Source organism: Silene latifolia, chromosome 2 (genome assembly GCF_048544455.1).
Source record: "Silene latifolia isolate original U9 population chromosome 2, ASM4854445v1, whole genome shotgun sequence".
In the NCBI taxonomy this organism is placed as follows: domain Eukaryota; kingdom Viridiplantae; phylum Streptophyta; class Magnoliopsida; order Caryophyllales; family Caryophyllaceae; genus Silene; species Silene latifolia.
The window spans coordinates 6374002-6387806 of record NC_133527.1 but is presented as its reverse complement, the minus strand read 5'-3'; the positions used below and the strand labels follow the sequence as shown (position 1 = coordinate 6387806).

The following is a 13805-nucleotide window of genomic DNA, read 5'->3' as shown; positions in this document are numbered from 1 at the left end:
GAAATTTCATTCTCTTTGTTTGTGTCAAACAAACACCAACAAAGGAAATCAATAATTTTGTTTCCCTTTTCTTTTCTTATAGACTTTCAACCAAACACCCCCTTAGTGATATGATACGACTTGATGAGGCTGTCGCAACCTATCAAAAATAAACCAACGTGTCTCTAACTAATATAGCTAGGGAAGTCGGGATCGTATCCACATAGAGGCTTTTAGCGTTCTACTTGTCAAATTAAATCTGTCTAAGTAACCAAAAGGGGTTTGTTTGACTTGTGTTCTAAACTAAAGCAATAAAATAAAAGGTTTAAAGAGAGAAATTAAGTCGATAAAAAAATAAGAGAAAGGAACTAGGGCATTGGTTCACCATGGATTATTACGGGTCATAGGTAGGGTCAAAGGTCAGTCTCAATTACCAGTCTATAGGGCAGTGAAAAGGTCCTCTCGGTCCGCTATTCGCCCTGGAATGCTTCTAGCGGGCTCTCGCAACTTACTAGGGCACTCTAATGTGTATGACAGGTCTAACCCTTTCCAGGCTTTCGATCTTAGGTCGGAGCTTACCAGTTTAATTAATCAATTACGTCAACTTAACCAATTAATCACAATTAAATGTCACAATTAACAACATAGATCATTTATATCGACTAATCTAATTACCTAATTAATACCGTCTCAATCCATGGCTCCCCTAAATCCTAGCAAAAAGGGATTTAGCTACTCATAATGAATTTTGCAATAATAATTGAATAAGACGATAAAGGGGAAGAATTCATGATGAAATTAATTGAAAGACTAATAAGCATAAATTAAACTAATAAGACTAGTAAGAAAAGTAGAAATAATTAATAAAAAAGAACAAAGGGAAAGAGGAATTAAAATTACCAAATGAATCCGAGTTTGAGCAATAGAGAAAAGGGGAGAAATTATAGATCTAAAAGTTGTAGAGAATTATTACGTAGTTTCGTTTTTAGCAGCCAAAGGTAGAATAAAAGATAACCCAATGAATTGTTTTTCTAGTGTTTTTATACCAAGTCCGAAAAGATAAAACAAATAAATAACTAAAAGCCCAAGCACGAGCTAAACGCGACCAACGAAGCATCTGTCGATCGACACTAAGTCTTTGTCGATCGACACTATCGACACACTTGGACCCTGTCGATCGTGAAGGAAATGTAGATCTATATACATAAACATACTCATATATGTTATAAATTAATTTGTCATAAAATTAAAGATGGATTTTATGCATGCAAACAAATAAACAAAATAGAGAAGAAATCATGTTCTTACAATGGATGTTTCGGTTTTATGGGCACAAAAGAGATCTCCTTCTCTTTTGTTCTTGTGCTTTCCTCAATGGATGAACAAGGACTCAAATGTAGAATCCCTCCCAAAAGCATATACCCAAGGAATACATCTTAATAAACCAATACTATTTAGATCTAGTAATAATATTAGTTTTACAATAAAATTGACACAAAATAAATTGTATTTTGGCTCTTGAAAATTTCGGTCAAGAGGTGGTGTTTTTATGAGATTTTATTTCTCTAGATTTCACAATATGTAGAGAGTATATTAATTTTCTCACACTAGAAAATTATATTATTGTATGAATGAATTAATTTGAAAAAGAAAACCCTCTCTTTTCTTTTCATTTTGGCCGAAAAAAATGGCTTTGGGTAGGTTGCCCAATAGCTTTCATTTTTGCTCTTCACAAGAGACTAGGCATGCAAGCCTACTATCTAGTGTTATGATTGTGTTTCCATTTAAAAATAAATAACACAATATAAACTAAACACTCACCCATATTTTCGGTTTTAGGTATAAAATGGAGAATCCATTTTATTTTGTCATTTGTCAAATTTGTCACATGTAACATGTTACATGACATGTTACAATGCAATGTATTTTTATCATATTAAAAATCAACATACTCATAAAATATGTCATTTACAAAATCGACTAGTAATTCGTAATTACTCGTACCAAAAATGTCTCCAAATTATAAACTACAACATTTTGTATTTATAATAATTTATTCATTCCGTTTCAATTGTTTCTGTAAACAATAATTTCATCCAAGTAATAAAATAATTCGATTAGTTAGACCGTGTCTTATTTAATCATATTTACAATAAGATACGTAAATTTTACTCACAAAATCATCCGTCAATTTTAAGTAATTTAATTAACTCGTATCGGTATACGATCAATTAAATAATCAATTAAGAGTATTTCCCTATAGGTATGACCTAAGGGGATCAACTGATCACCACCGTCGCACGACAGTAATGTCAAACTCTAGTCAGCCAATCATTACCGATATGTGTGGACCAGTTGACTGTAAAATATTACATCCCATATGTATTCTTAAAATGAGATTTAATAATGATATTTAAATCATGTGAGCGCACTATTGTTGAGGACACATTTCCCAACAGATCGACACAAACACTAAGTCGATCGGCAGCCATCAATAGCTCCAAAAATAAATCTTCATGTGACGACGACATGTATGTCGTTGGACCATCTTCCTCTGTCGATCGACACACCTGTCCTGTCGACCGACACACCAACTCTTCACCGGTCGTCCGTCTAGAGCTTTCAACACAAGGTCGAACACGGACTCATCTCCTTCCTTAATTAATGGGTTTTGGCTCATAATCGCACATTCGGACCTAAAACCTGCACAAGTCACACAACTCACCCAGTAGCGAGAAATGGGAGGAAATAATAGTGTATGGTCGTAATAAACCATGAAAATGCGTGCTAAATAAAAGGAAATATCGTATGTAAAGAGCACGCATCAGGACTCCTGTAATAATCATTGTACCAAACTTATATATGATTAGATATCTATTTAGTTTATTATATATAATTCTTTTGGATTCATTTTAAACTAAAATAATAATTTTTTTTCTTATTTTCTTTTTTATTCTTATTTTTTAATACACATTATTTATTAAACGAAAGCAGTAGCCACTAATATCGCTCGAAATTAAACAAAAGCAGTAGCCACTAATATCGCTCGAAAAAAAAATCCTCTTTTAAGTATATATATTGATATTGATTGAAATCCTTTAGTTTCTTGAATTAATATATAGTATTGATTGATAACACCTTTATACTAACTAGTTGAGATCCCGTGCAAAAGCACGGTATTTGTGAGAGTTAAATTAATTGAGCTTTAATTTTTACATAAATGAGTTGTAGTTATAATAATATGTTGTAATGTAATGATTATAATGTTAGTAATATTATAAAAAAAAAAGTATTATTTAAAGAATTTTTAGATTAAGTTATTTTTGTGTGTACCTATTTTTATTATTAAAAATATTGATAGCATCCTAGATCTTTTTACGAAGAGAATATATAAAAAACACAAAATAACAATAATAATATCACATTTTTATATTGGACATTAAAATATGTTAGCTTTTATAGTTGTATAAGATGAAAAGATTATAAAGAGTGAAGTTGACACGTTTTATTTATATAATAGTTGGTTTTTTTACTTAGCTTTAATCAAACTCAGTTCAATGTCAAAATTTATTTATACATCATAACTAATTTTTGTACGTTATTTAAAAAGGCAAAATTTATTTATACATCATAAGATTTTGGAGATTTTATTTGTATCAATTATAGTCTATAATCTATATTATACTTTCTACAAACACTATAATGTTTGGAGCTAGAACTTTTCTGTGTATAAAAATATAGGATACTGAATATTTTATTTGTGGCAAATATTGCACATATAGTTATGGAAATTCTATTAGTATTAAATAAGGTAATATTAATATAAAATATCAATGTTTAAGGAATTATACTTAGGAGTCGTTTGATTCATGAAGGCATTAGATTTTCCTAGGAAATGCTAATTCATAGGAATTAAGTTCCTACATTGAATTCATGTGATTTGAGAAAACTTGTTTGGTTATCAATGTAGGAATCTAATTCCACCGGAACTTTCAATTACCTAGGGGGGGTTAGGTAAGCCAATTCCTCCATTATGTAGGCATTGGAAGTTCCTAGGAAGTTAGAATTCCTCCATTTTACAAAAAATATGTCAACCAAACAAGTTTTGATTTTTCAATTCATGGGATTTCCCAATGCCTACGTTTTATCGAGGCAACCAAACGACTCCTTACACATTGAATTTTTCGTTGACCCACTAATGTATTGAATGATAGTGAATTAAGATGACAAAAAAAAATAGGCCCAATTATAGGAGAATGCATTTAGGGGAAAAACATTGAGTTTTCTTATTTTTTAGTTTAGTGGGGATTAATACCATAAGTGAAACATGTTTATTTTAAGGAAAATCACTATATTCTGGTGTTCTCTAAATTTATACTTTAACCAAAACTATATAATATTTACATTAAAGTCTCTTAGTCAGGACTATCACACGATGCTATCGATTTAAAACTATACTCCTTTCTATTCACTCATTTCATCCCCTTTCATTTTGCAAAAAAATAAATAAATAAGGAAATGATCACACAAAACACACTACTCGACAAACAATTAAATTTAGACCACTCAAAACTTACGAAAAATGGAAAAGGGATGAAAATCCAACTAGCTTCGAAAAGGAAAGAGAGAGTAAATGAGTGAATAGAAGGGAATATAGTATATATATATATATATTTTTTTTGAAATAAACAAACCATAACATTAAAATTAGGGTGATGGTAAAATAATGTTGTTCATGTGTATAATTAATTTGTACTTGCTCATTCATATCTTCTATATTCTTCCATATTTCTTAAAACGAATTATTAGGTTTTCTTCCATATTTTCGTTTTGGGAAAATTTTTATTAATATTATACTCTTTTCTCTCTTCAATTACCAAACTCACCATATCTTTTATTAATATTTAATCATAACTATTTCTACCTCTCTTCGACCACCAAATCTCACTCATCTCCTTTATTAATATTTAATACTAATTATTCATACCTCTCTCAAATAACCAAACCACACTCATATCTTTGTCAATATTATATATATTCCACACCATTATTTCTCGTGCCCACTTCAAATGGGAAGAAAATAACGAATATGGTGGAGTATAAATTTATTTAATTACAGCGAAATTCTTCGGTCTATGGAATATATATATAGTATTGATAAAACAAAGGACAAATCGATCTTCTCAAAATTTCTCCTTTTCCTCCATTACTTCTAGGGTTTCAACTCTGTAAATCTCAAAAAATCATCTATTTCAATCCCTAAAATTTCGATCAATTTAATTTATCGCAAGCAGTAGAGATAATTACGAAAACCCTAGGTTTCGAAATCGTGTAACAATGGCGACTATGGTGAGTTCAGCGGGAGCATTGCTTGCTATGTTAAACGAGAATCATCCAACTTTGAAGCTTCATGCTCTCTCTAATCTCAATACTTTCGCCCAATTTTTCTGGCCTGAGATCTCTACTAGCATCCCTCAAATGTAATTATTATTGTTTTTAATTATCAATTTTATCTTAATTATATGTTTTTGTTGTTTGAATTATGTTAATTAAGTTTGTTTAGTGAATTAATTTGTGGTTGTTTTGTTTTGATTACTAGGTTTTGCATTGATTAGGGTTTGCTTTAGTTCTCAGTTGTTTTAGGGTTTTTTTCGATTATTTGCCGAATCTGTTGTACTTGTAGCGTGTTGAAATCCGGTGAATTTTAGTGAAAAGGCGGTCTTTTTATATAAATAATAGATAGAAGTGACTAGAAGTGATCAGTAGTGTATGATTTTGGTGTTTTGAGTGTTGGGGTACTTGCATAAGTGATCATGAATGGTGATCGTGATTTCCGCTTTAATTCTTGATTGAAAAGGCGGGATTGGCTGGTTTCCGTGTTGGAGATTAATCAAAGTTGGCAGCTTGGGAGGTTTGTAATGTTGAAGTGAACACAATTGACCAGTGATTGTAAATTGTATACGATGTTGTTTAGCAAATTGTGGTTCTGACTTCTGAGTTACCAAAGATCAGTTTTCGCAGAAGTAGGTTGTTGAGCATTCGTGTGCATACTACCGTTATATAACACGTTGAAATTGGGTAGAGTCGGTCTAGGACGTGGGTAGATAGGGTGTTGCAGTACACAACACTATATTTGAGAGATTGTTATCGGTCTCGTTAAACTGGCTGATTACTATACAGTAGATAAGAAGCTCGCACCTTTGGGATGTTTGAGTTGGGGTATGATAGAACGTGATAGAGTGAATGCAAATTGCACCGTGAATAACATCTCCTTGACAGGGGTATTGCTGAAGTTTTAGTTTAGTTTTGGCGCACCTCGGGGGATTTGCTTTTGTACACTCTAGGTTACCAGATATATTCTGCTGTGTGTAAAATTCATTGTGAATTCATTTTTTTTTTTCTGTTTCAGAGAAAGCTTGTATGAAGATGAAGAATTCGCAGAGAGGAAACTTGCAGCCTTAGTTGTTTCTAAGGTAATTATCAGATTAAACTACCAGCATGTAATACAATGAAGAAATTTAGAGGATGAATTATCATGTTCTCAGTATATTTGTTTGCGTTCATTTTTAATTTATTGCATCACCGTCTAGTTTCTTCTAGCTTGTTGAATACAAAAATAGATCTTCAATTTCAGTAGGGTTGTTTATGGCACTAAGTCAATGGATAATAACAATGTATATTGCACCCTATAGTGTTGAAGCATTTTTCCATTTTCAATGTTGCCAAAACTTCACTCAATATGATGGAATAGTAATAACACAATTAGCTCGCGACTGCGCTTACATTATGAAGTAGCAATCAATTGATGCAACTCTCGACGCAACACTCATTATGGGTCTTTGTTTCTAAAAGGCGCAAGGCAATGAGGGCCTGTGCGATGCAGTGCATAGCAAGTTGCGGAGGTGCCCCTTATGTACACCATGGGCATTTTGTCTGAAAGTAACTTGTGTTTTCCAAAATAAAATTTATGCAAAGTACCACTATTGTAGCTGTTGAAGATGGCTATCATCTGAAGAAGTTTAAGGCGAGGATAAAGTGGCAAATGGAAATTAGAATAAAGAACTAGATGAAAAAAATATGGGAATTATTGAGACATTGTGTGATGTCGTATTTTTGTCGTATACTGTTAGGCATAGTTGGTTGGAACATAGAAGGTATAACTGTGTATTTAGCCACTTAATTGAACCTCTGCTTTCATCTGTCAAGCTAGTTTTGCTGTTTTGTTGGACTAAGATGTAGCTTTCTTTAGATTTAGTTATCAATCACTCGTGTGTGGTGTGCTTGGTACTTCTGTAGTGCATTGTATTTATTTGGTGCAATCAATTTAAATACGGACTATTTGGTCTGAAAATGAAGTTGAACCTTTTGGCTGTTGGCTGGAGTCCTTTTACTGTGAGGCGCCATAGTTTTGTCCTCATCTTTGTAAACTGTGTGGTGCCATGATTATTTTGTAATTTGTCCTTTTGCAGGTTTTTTATTTCTTGGGCGAACTGAATGATTCTTTATCATATGCACTTGGAGCCGGGCCTTTGTTTGATGTTTCAGAGGATTCTGATTATGTTCGGACTCTTCTTGGTAAAGATTCTTATTATGTCCTGCTCTGTTTAGGAATTTATTTGCATTCTTTCCCCTATCTAAACCTCATAATTGGAAGGTGGCTATTCCTTGTTTAATCTTTTTTATGTGTTTTTCATTTCCTTAGACAAGGCTATTGATGAGTACGCCAGTCTGAGAAATAAAGCTGCTGATTCACCCGAAGAAGCTTCAAAAATCGATCCTAGGCTAGAGGCTATCGTGGAGAGATTGTTGGAGAAGTATGTTCTTGTTGTCTTTTAAATAATTTATTATATGCTTTCATGGATTTATGTTTATTAGGCTTATTGGTGCTGTGTTCTAGATGCATTCTGGATGGAAAATACCAACAAGCTATGGGAATGGCAATTGAGTGCCGAAGACTTGATAAACTCGAGGAGGGTATTATGAGGAGTGATAATGCTCCTGGATGTTTGGCATACTGTATTAATGTCTCACACTCCTATGTTAATCGTAGAGAATATCGTCAAGAGGTAATAATCTTCTCGTCTTTGTATACGTAGTACATAACTGACCTGATTTTTGCATATCCCATTTTCTTTGTGAATAAGTGAGTGTAGCTTTGATGTGCAAAACTGATCCTGTGTGCAATCAGAACTAATTGTTGGTTGCTAGAGTATTTAAACTGTTTAAGGAAACAGAATTACAGTGTCTCTCCTCTACCCAGACTGATGAACTGAGGACTGGAATGATGTTTTTCTTTGAAAAGTGAGGACGGTTTTTGTGATCACATAGTACTCATTCCTCAGAAATTGAACCACCATCAAATGTATTCGGTTTTGTTCGAATCTATTTCATAACCTTATGCTCTTTTACATCTCAAAAACTGATTTAAGTCATTTAACTCACTTAAATATCCGGTGTCCATGTTTTCATTTTATGATATGAAGTTAAGATAGCTGTATCTGCATCATGTTCTTTCTGATTGTCTGTTGGGTTCTCTTTTACCATTTATGTTCGTCTTTATGTATGATGTAGTGGAGTTGTTTCTTTGGTCAGATAACTGAAATACTGAATGATGTTGGTTGATGCACAATTTTTTTTTGTCATTATCTGCCTCTTAATTTTTTTTTTTTCCGTGGTAGATCTGATTTGTTTTTCTCCCTTTTCATCTCATCAGTCCCAATATTGTGAAATTGATATAATTTAAAGCTCCAAGTAACCAATGCTCTTATAATCAATATACTCTATACTCTATACGTTAAAAAAAAAGAAAATACAAATGCTTGTAAACAATCTCCTTTTATCAAACATACTCTATACTCCTATTACTTGACTTAAGAGGACACGAATGCTCCTTTGAGTTGGGGAAGCACTTAAAGGAAGCAGAAGTTATGAAGAGGAGTGAACAAGTGCAATCTTGTTGGGTACTTACCTATCCGTTTTGTTTCAGGTGCTTCGTCTGCTCGTTCGAGTCTATCAAAAGCTGTCGTCTCCTGACTATCTAAGCATTTGTCAATGTCTAATGTTTTTGGACCAACCTGAAGGTGTTGCTAGTATTCTAGAAAAGCTTCTCCGGTCAGACAACCAGGATGATGCTTTGCTTGCCTATCAAATAGCTTTTGATCTTGTGGAGAATGAGCATCAGGCTTTTCTACTGAATGTGAGAGATCGTCTTCCCAAGCCCAAGTCTCAGCCTCTAGAGCCGCCAGTATCTAGGGAAACGGAGTCCAATCAAACTGAAGGTGCCACAACGTCTGAGGATGTGCAAATGAATGATGGGACTCCTGCCTCCAGTGAAATTGTGATTGAGATGGATCCTCTTGAAGCTACATATGCTGAACGATTGACAAAACTAAGAGGAATTTTGTCCGGGGAGACTTCAATTCAGCTGACTTTGCAGTTCTTGTATAGTCATAACAGGTAAGACAACTGTATTTCAGTAAAAATGCGTTGAAATACTTGTATTACTTTTTTAGAAGTCATTTTAACTATCCATTTGTACTTCCGTGTTATAGGTCGGACCTCCTTATTCTGAAGACCATAAAACAATCTGTTGAAATGAGAAACAGTGTTTGTCACAGTGCAACAATTTATGCAAATGCTATTATGCATGCTGGTACAACGGTCGACACATTCCTTAGGGAGAACCTGGTAATGTTCCTTCTAGAGATGGCGATTTGTCTTTTTGAAAGGGGTTGTATTGCATACTGACTCAAATGTTGTTTTGTCAGGATTGGCTGAGCAGGGCCACTAATTGGGCTAAATTTAGTGCAACTGCTGGATTGGGTGTTATCCATAAAGGCCATTTGAAACAGGGTCGATCACTGATGGCACCTTATTTGCCACAAGGCGGGGCTGGTGGCGGTAGTGCTGGAAGTCCTTATTCTGAAGGCGGGGCTCTATATGCTCTAGGTTTAATCCATGCTAATCATGGCGAGGGCATCAAGCAATTTCTTCGTGATAGCCTACGCAGTACCAATGTTGAGGTGTGATATTTATGCATATACTTGTTTGGTTGATGAGGGGAATTAAATATGTGGGAAGCTAGAATATACATGATTTTAAATTCCTACACAAGAGTTCATTGGAATTAGCCTAAACATGTTTGGCTGACATCAAGGATTTTGCAATTCCACAAACTAATTTACAGTACTTCATTTGGTTGCTAACAAATTGCCATGATTTTTTTTTATATTTTAATACCATCATTCCCTTGGATAAAATTAACTCCTTCAATAAACGTCTTTAGGGCAAGTAATTTGAAGGCTAAAACTAAAAAACGAAATTGGTATGATAAAGTGTGCCTAAGTAAGCCGATTCCCCCATCCATATGGGAAATGTTATCCTTATGCAACTCTGAATCTTTCCATTTTGCTAGGAAAAAGGCATTCAAACAATCTCTTGAAACAGGAATTTTGGAAGTCCTGCATTTTCAAGAGGCAATCAAACAAGTACTGTGTATTTATTTGATTATTGACCTAGATGTGTAAACTTTCTTTTTGCAGGTCATACAACATGGGGCTTGTTTAGGTCTTGGATTAGCTGCCCTTGGAACTGCAGATGAAGACATATTTGAGGATATAAAAAATGTGCTCTATACTGATAGTGCTGTTGCTGGCGAAGCTGCTGGCATCAGTATGGGTCTTCTTATGGTCGGCACAGCTAGTGAAAAGGCCGGTGAGATGCTTGTTTATGCTCATGAAACTCAGCATGAGAAGATCATCAGGTTAATCAACATTTCTCATCTATTAATGGTGATTCTTTATTTACATAGTTTTTGCTAATGGGATAGTTGGCTTATGCAGGGGCTTAGCATTGGGCATAGCGCTTACTGTTTACGGGAGGGAAGAGGAAGCAGACACACTGATTGAGCAAATGACTAGAGACCAAGATCCTATTTTGCGTTATGGTGGTATGTACGCATTGGCTTTGGCGTACAGCGGAACGTCGAATAACAAGGCGATCCGCCAGCTACTGCACTTTGCAGTCTCTGATGTGAGCGACGATGTTAGACGGACTGCTGTTCTGGCACTTGGTTTTGTCATGTATAATGAACCTGAGCAGGTTAGTTATTTTTTTTGTTTTTTTATTCACAATGTTTATTGATCGATGACCTTGAGCAATGAGACCATCATTACATGTGATTAAAGTGTCGAGCACATTACAATTTTGTAAGCCAATTTTCAGAGGACTTTTGGGTAATTAGGAAATCAAAATGGCTCACTAAAGTGACTGCGCTTCTTGCTCTTGTGAAGTAGCGATCTTTCGATGCAGTTCTCGATGCAATTTTCATCTTGGGTCATTTGGAAACATCCTCTTTGTGTTGCTAACACAAGGGTAAGGCTGCGTACATCCGACTCCCCCCTACCCCGCAATTTGGCGGAAGCCATTGAGGCACTGGGGTAATGTTGTAATTTTCAGAGGCTATTTAGTTACTTCAACTACAAACTCTTATATGGCGTTCAATCGTTCATTACTTGCAGACACCCCGGATTGTGTCTCTGCTATCTGAGTCCTATAATCCACATGTTCGCTACGGTGCGGCCCTTGCTGTTGGAATCTCATGTGCTGGAAGTGGTCTGAGTGAGGCCATATCTTTGCTGGAGCCACTGACATCAGATGTGGTTGACTTTGTTCGTCAAGGAGCTCTAATTGCCATGGCTATGGTAATGATTCAAACTACTGAAGCTATGGATTCTCGGGTTGGAACATTCAGGTATAAGTCATTCTGGTGTTGCTATCTTTGCTTGCTTTATCTTGTACTCCCTCCATCCTAGTTATGTTGTGATTATTGTCCCAGAATAATTGGTCCATGTGCGAATCTAAAAAACTAAAATTCATACTGCCCCCCATGTAACACTCCTATGGCAAACGAGTAATAGCAATAATTTTTAAAGTAAAGGGGTGATAATAGTATTTCATGAGATTTCAAATATAAGCTCTACCCAAATTTGGAAACTTTCGAGGGGTGGAAAGAGTATCTATTTTTCTGACTGCACTGTAATATTCATTTTCAGGCGACAATTGGAGAAAATAATTCTCGACAAGCACGAAGATACAATGAGCAAGATGGGAGCCATTTTAGCCTCTGGAATTCTGGATGCTGGTGGAAGGAATGTGACTATAAGGCTTCTTTCCAAGTCAAAACATGATAAAATCACAGCTGTTGTTGGTTTGGCAGTGTTTACCCAGTTCTGGTATTGGTATCCTCTGATATATTTTGTGAGCTTGGCATTCTCACCAACAGCCTTTGTTGGGTTAAACTACGATCTCAAAGTTCCCAAGTTCGATTTCGTATCACATGCAAAACCATCCTTGTTCGAGTATCCGAAACCAACAACCGTGGCCACTGCCACCTCAGCTGCAAAGCTTCCTACTGCTGTATTATCAACGTCAGCAAAAGCCAAAGCTAGAGCGAAAAAGGAGTCGGAACAAAAGGAAAAGGAGAAGGAAAAGTCTACTGAGTCAGCCACCGGAAAAGCAAAATCTTCTGAGAAGGATGGAGACTCTATGCTGGTATGTATGCATATTTACCGGTCCCTTTCAATTTAGACCTGAAAAACGTGTTGGGTTTGGGGCTTTCGGTTGAGTCAGTATGGGTTAGGGTCACCTGACTACCCGAGTTGTGATATTGGTTATATTTTTTTTACTGTAAGCAGATTTGTAACTCGAACCTAAATTTGACAGGTTGACAACCCACCAGAGAAAAAAGTTGAACAAGAACCTTCATTTGAAACCCTAACAAACCCAGCGAGGGTAGTTCCTGCCCAAGAGAAGTATGTTAAGTTTATGGAGGGAAGCCGATACATGCCAGTTAAAATGGCTCCATCTGGTTTCCTTCTGTTGAAGGATTTACGCCCTGACGAACCCGAGGTACTCTCTTTAACTGATTCACCAGCTGCTGCTACTCCAGCAACTGGACCCGCAGCACCAGCACAACCGGTTTCTGGTTCAGGTTCAGCGATGGCTGTCGATGAGGAGGAGCCTCAGCCCCCACAGCCATTTGAATATTCTTCTTGATAATGTGGCCCGGTGTAACCCGTTTTGATTTCTTGTCTCGTTGAACTATGCTGTCGCAAGAATGATCAAAGCATCTTGACTAGCGACATTGAGGCAGAAAAATTCATTTTAGTGTTCTTTCGATTCTCTGTACTTTGAACCAAACTTGTAAGATAGAATAGTTCCCTTCAGATTTTGTATGTTATTAATTTATTTGCAAGTGCCCTTTTGGCATTCATTTGAAGCTCAATTCTTCAAGTCATTGTTCCTTGGCATAGATCACTGTGTTCGAGTAAATCAGTAAAATGGTTTTCATTTGGTAAATCTTACAAGAACAAACTAAAGTTCTTTCGATAGATATTTTACTTCACTATGCAAGACTATCGTCGTGAAAACCTCAGTAGGTCCTATGAGGATATCTAAGGCTGGGTTGTAGTCTACGCCGGAAATAAGGTTTACTTCTGCTGTTCTGTAGGATGGTGCTGTGCTGTGAATGTGATCCTGTATTATTTGGTGCACTGAGTTACTCCCTGTTGCCGCATTCTTATGACGTACTCCTTGTCAACTACTCCATTCATCCCGGTCAATAGTTCACAATTGCTTTATACACGATTATTAAGGTAATGAGAGAAGAATGAGTTTATAATTATAAAAAACAAAGCAACTTGAAACGAGGAAATGTGATGGTCCTCACCCACACGAGTTGATTTATAAATTTATTTAGTGTAAACTATTGATTGATACACCACGAGGAAGTAACTGTTAGGGAAGTGCCTCGTTCAGCAAGTTTA

General features: G+C 35.6%; 1 protein-coding gene across 2 annotated transcripts in view; it reads left to right on the top strand.

Moving 5' to 3' along the window:
- Positions 1 to 13252, top strand: part of LOC141642141 (26S proteasome non-ATPase regulatory subunit 1 homolog B-like) — a 68284-nt gene extending 55032 nt beyond the window's left edge. Inside the window, exons 1-14 of one of the 2 annotated variants that reach the window (XM_074450836.1) lie at positions 5149 to 5459; positions 6389 to 6452; positions 7449 to 7554; positions 7682 to 7793; positions 7877 to 8045; positions 8966 to 9435; positions 9531 to 9666; positions 9747 to 10001; positions 10521 to 10741; positions 10821 to 11079; positions 11499 to 11731; positions 12033 to 12531; positions 12703 to 13074; positions 13133 to 13252. In XM_074450836.1, coding sequence (XP_074306937.1) covers positions 5317 to 5459; positions 6389 to 6452; positions 7449 to 7554; positions 7682 to 7793; positions 7877 to 8045; positions 8966 to 9435; positions 9531 to 9666; positions 9747 to 10001; positions 10521 to 10741; positions 10821 to 11079; positions 11499 to 11731; positions 12033 to 12531; positions 12703 to 13035 — 3000 coding nt within the window. In that variant the 5' untranslated portion in view covers positions 5149 to 5316 and the 3' untranslated portion in view covers positions 13036 to 13074; positions 13133 to 13252. Of the gene's footprint in view, positions 1 to 5131; positions 5460 to 6388; positions 6453 to 7448; positions 7555 to 7681; positions 7794 to 7876; positions 8046 to 8965; positions 9436 to 9530; positions 9667 to 9746; positions 10002 to 10520; positions 10742 to 10820; positions 11080 to 11498; positions 11732 to 12032; positions 12532 to 12702 lie in introns of those variants that run through there. The other variant, XM_074450835.1, reaches the window with a different exon arrangement.
- Positions 13253 to 13805: the final 553 nt, after the last annotated feature.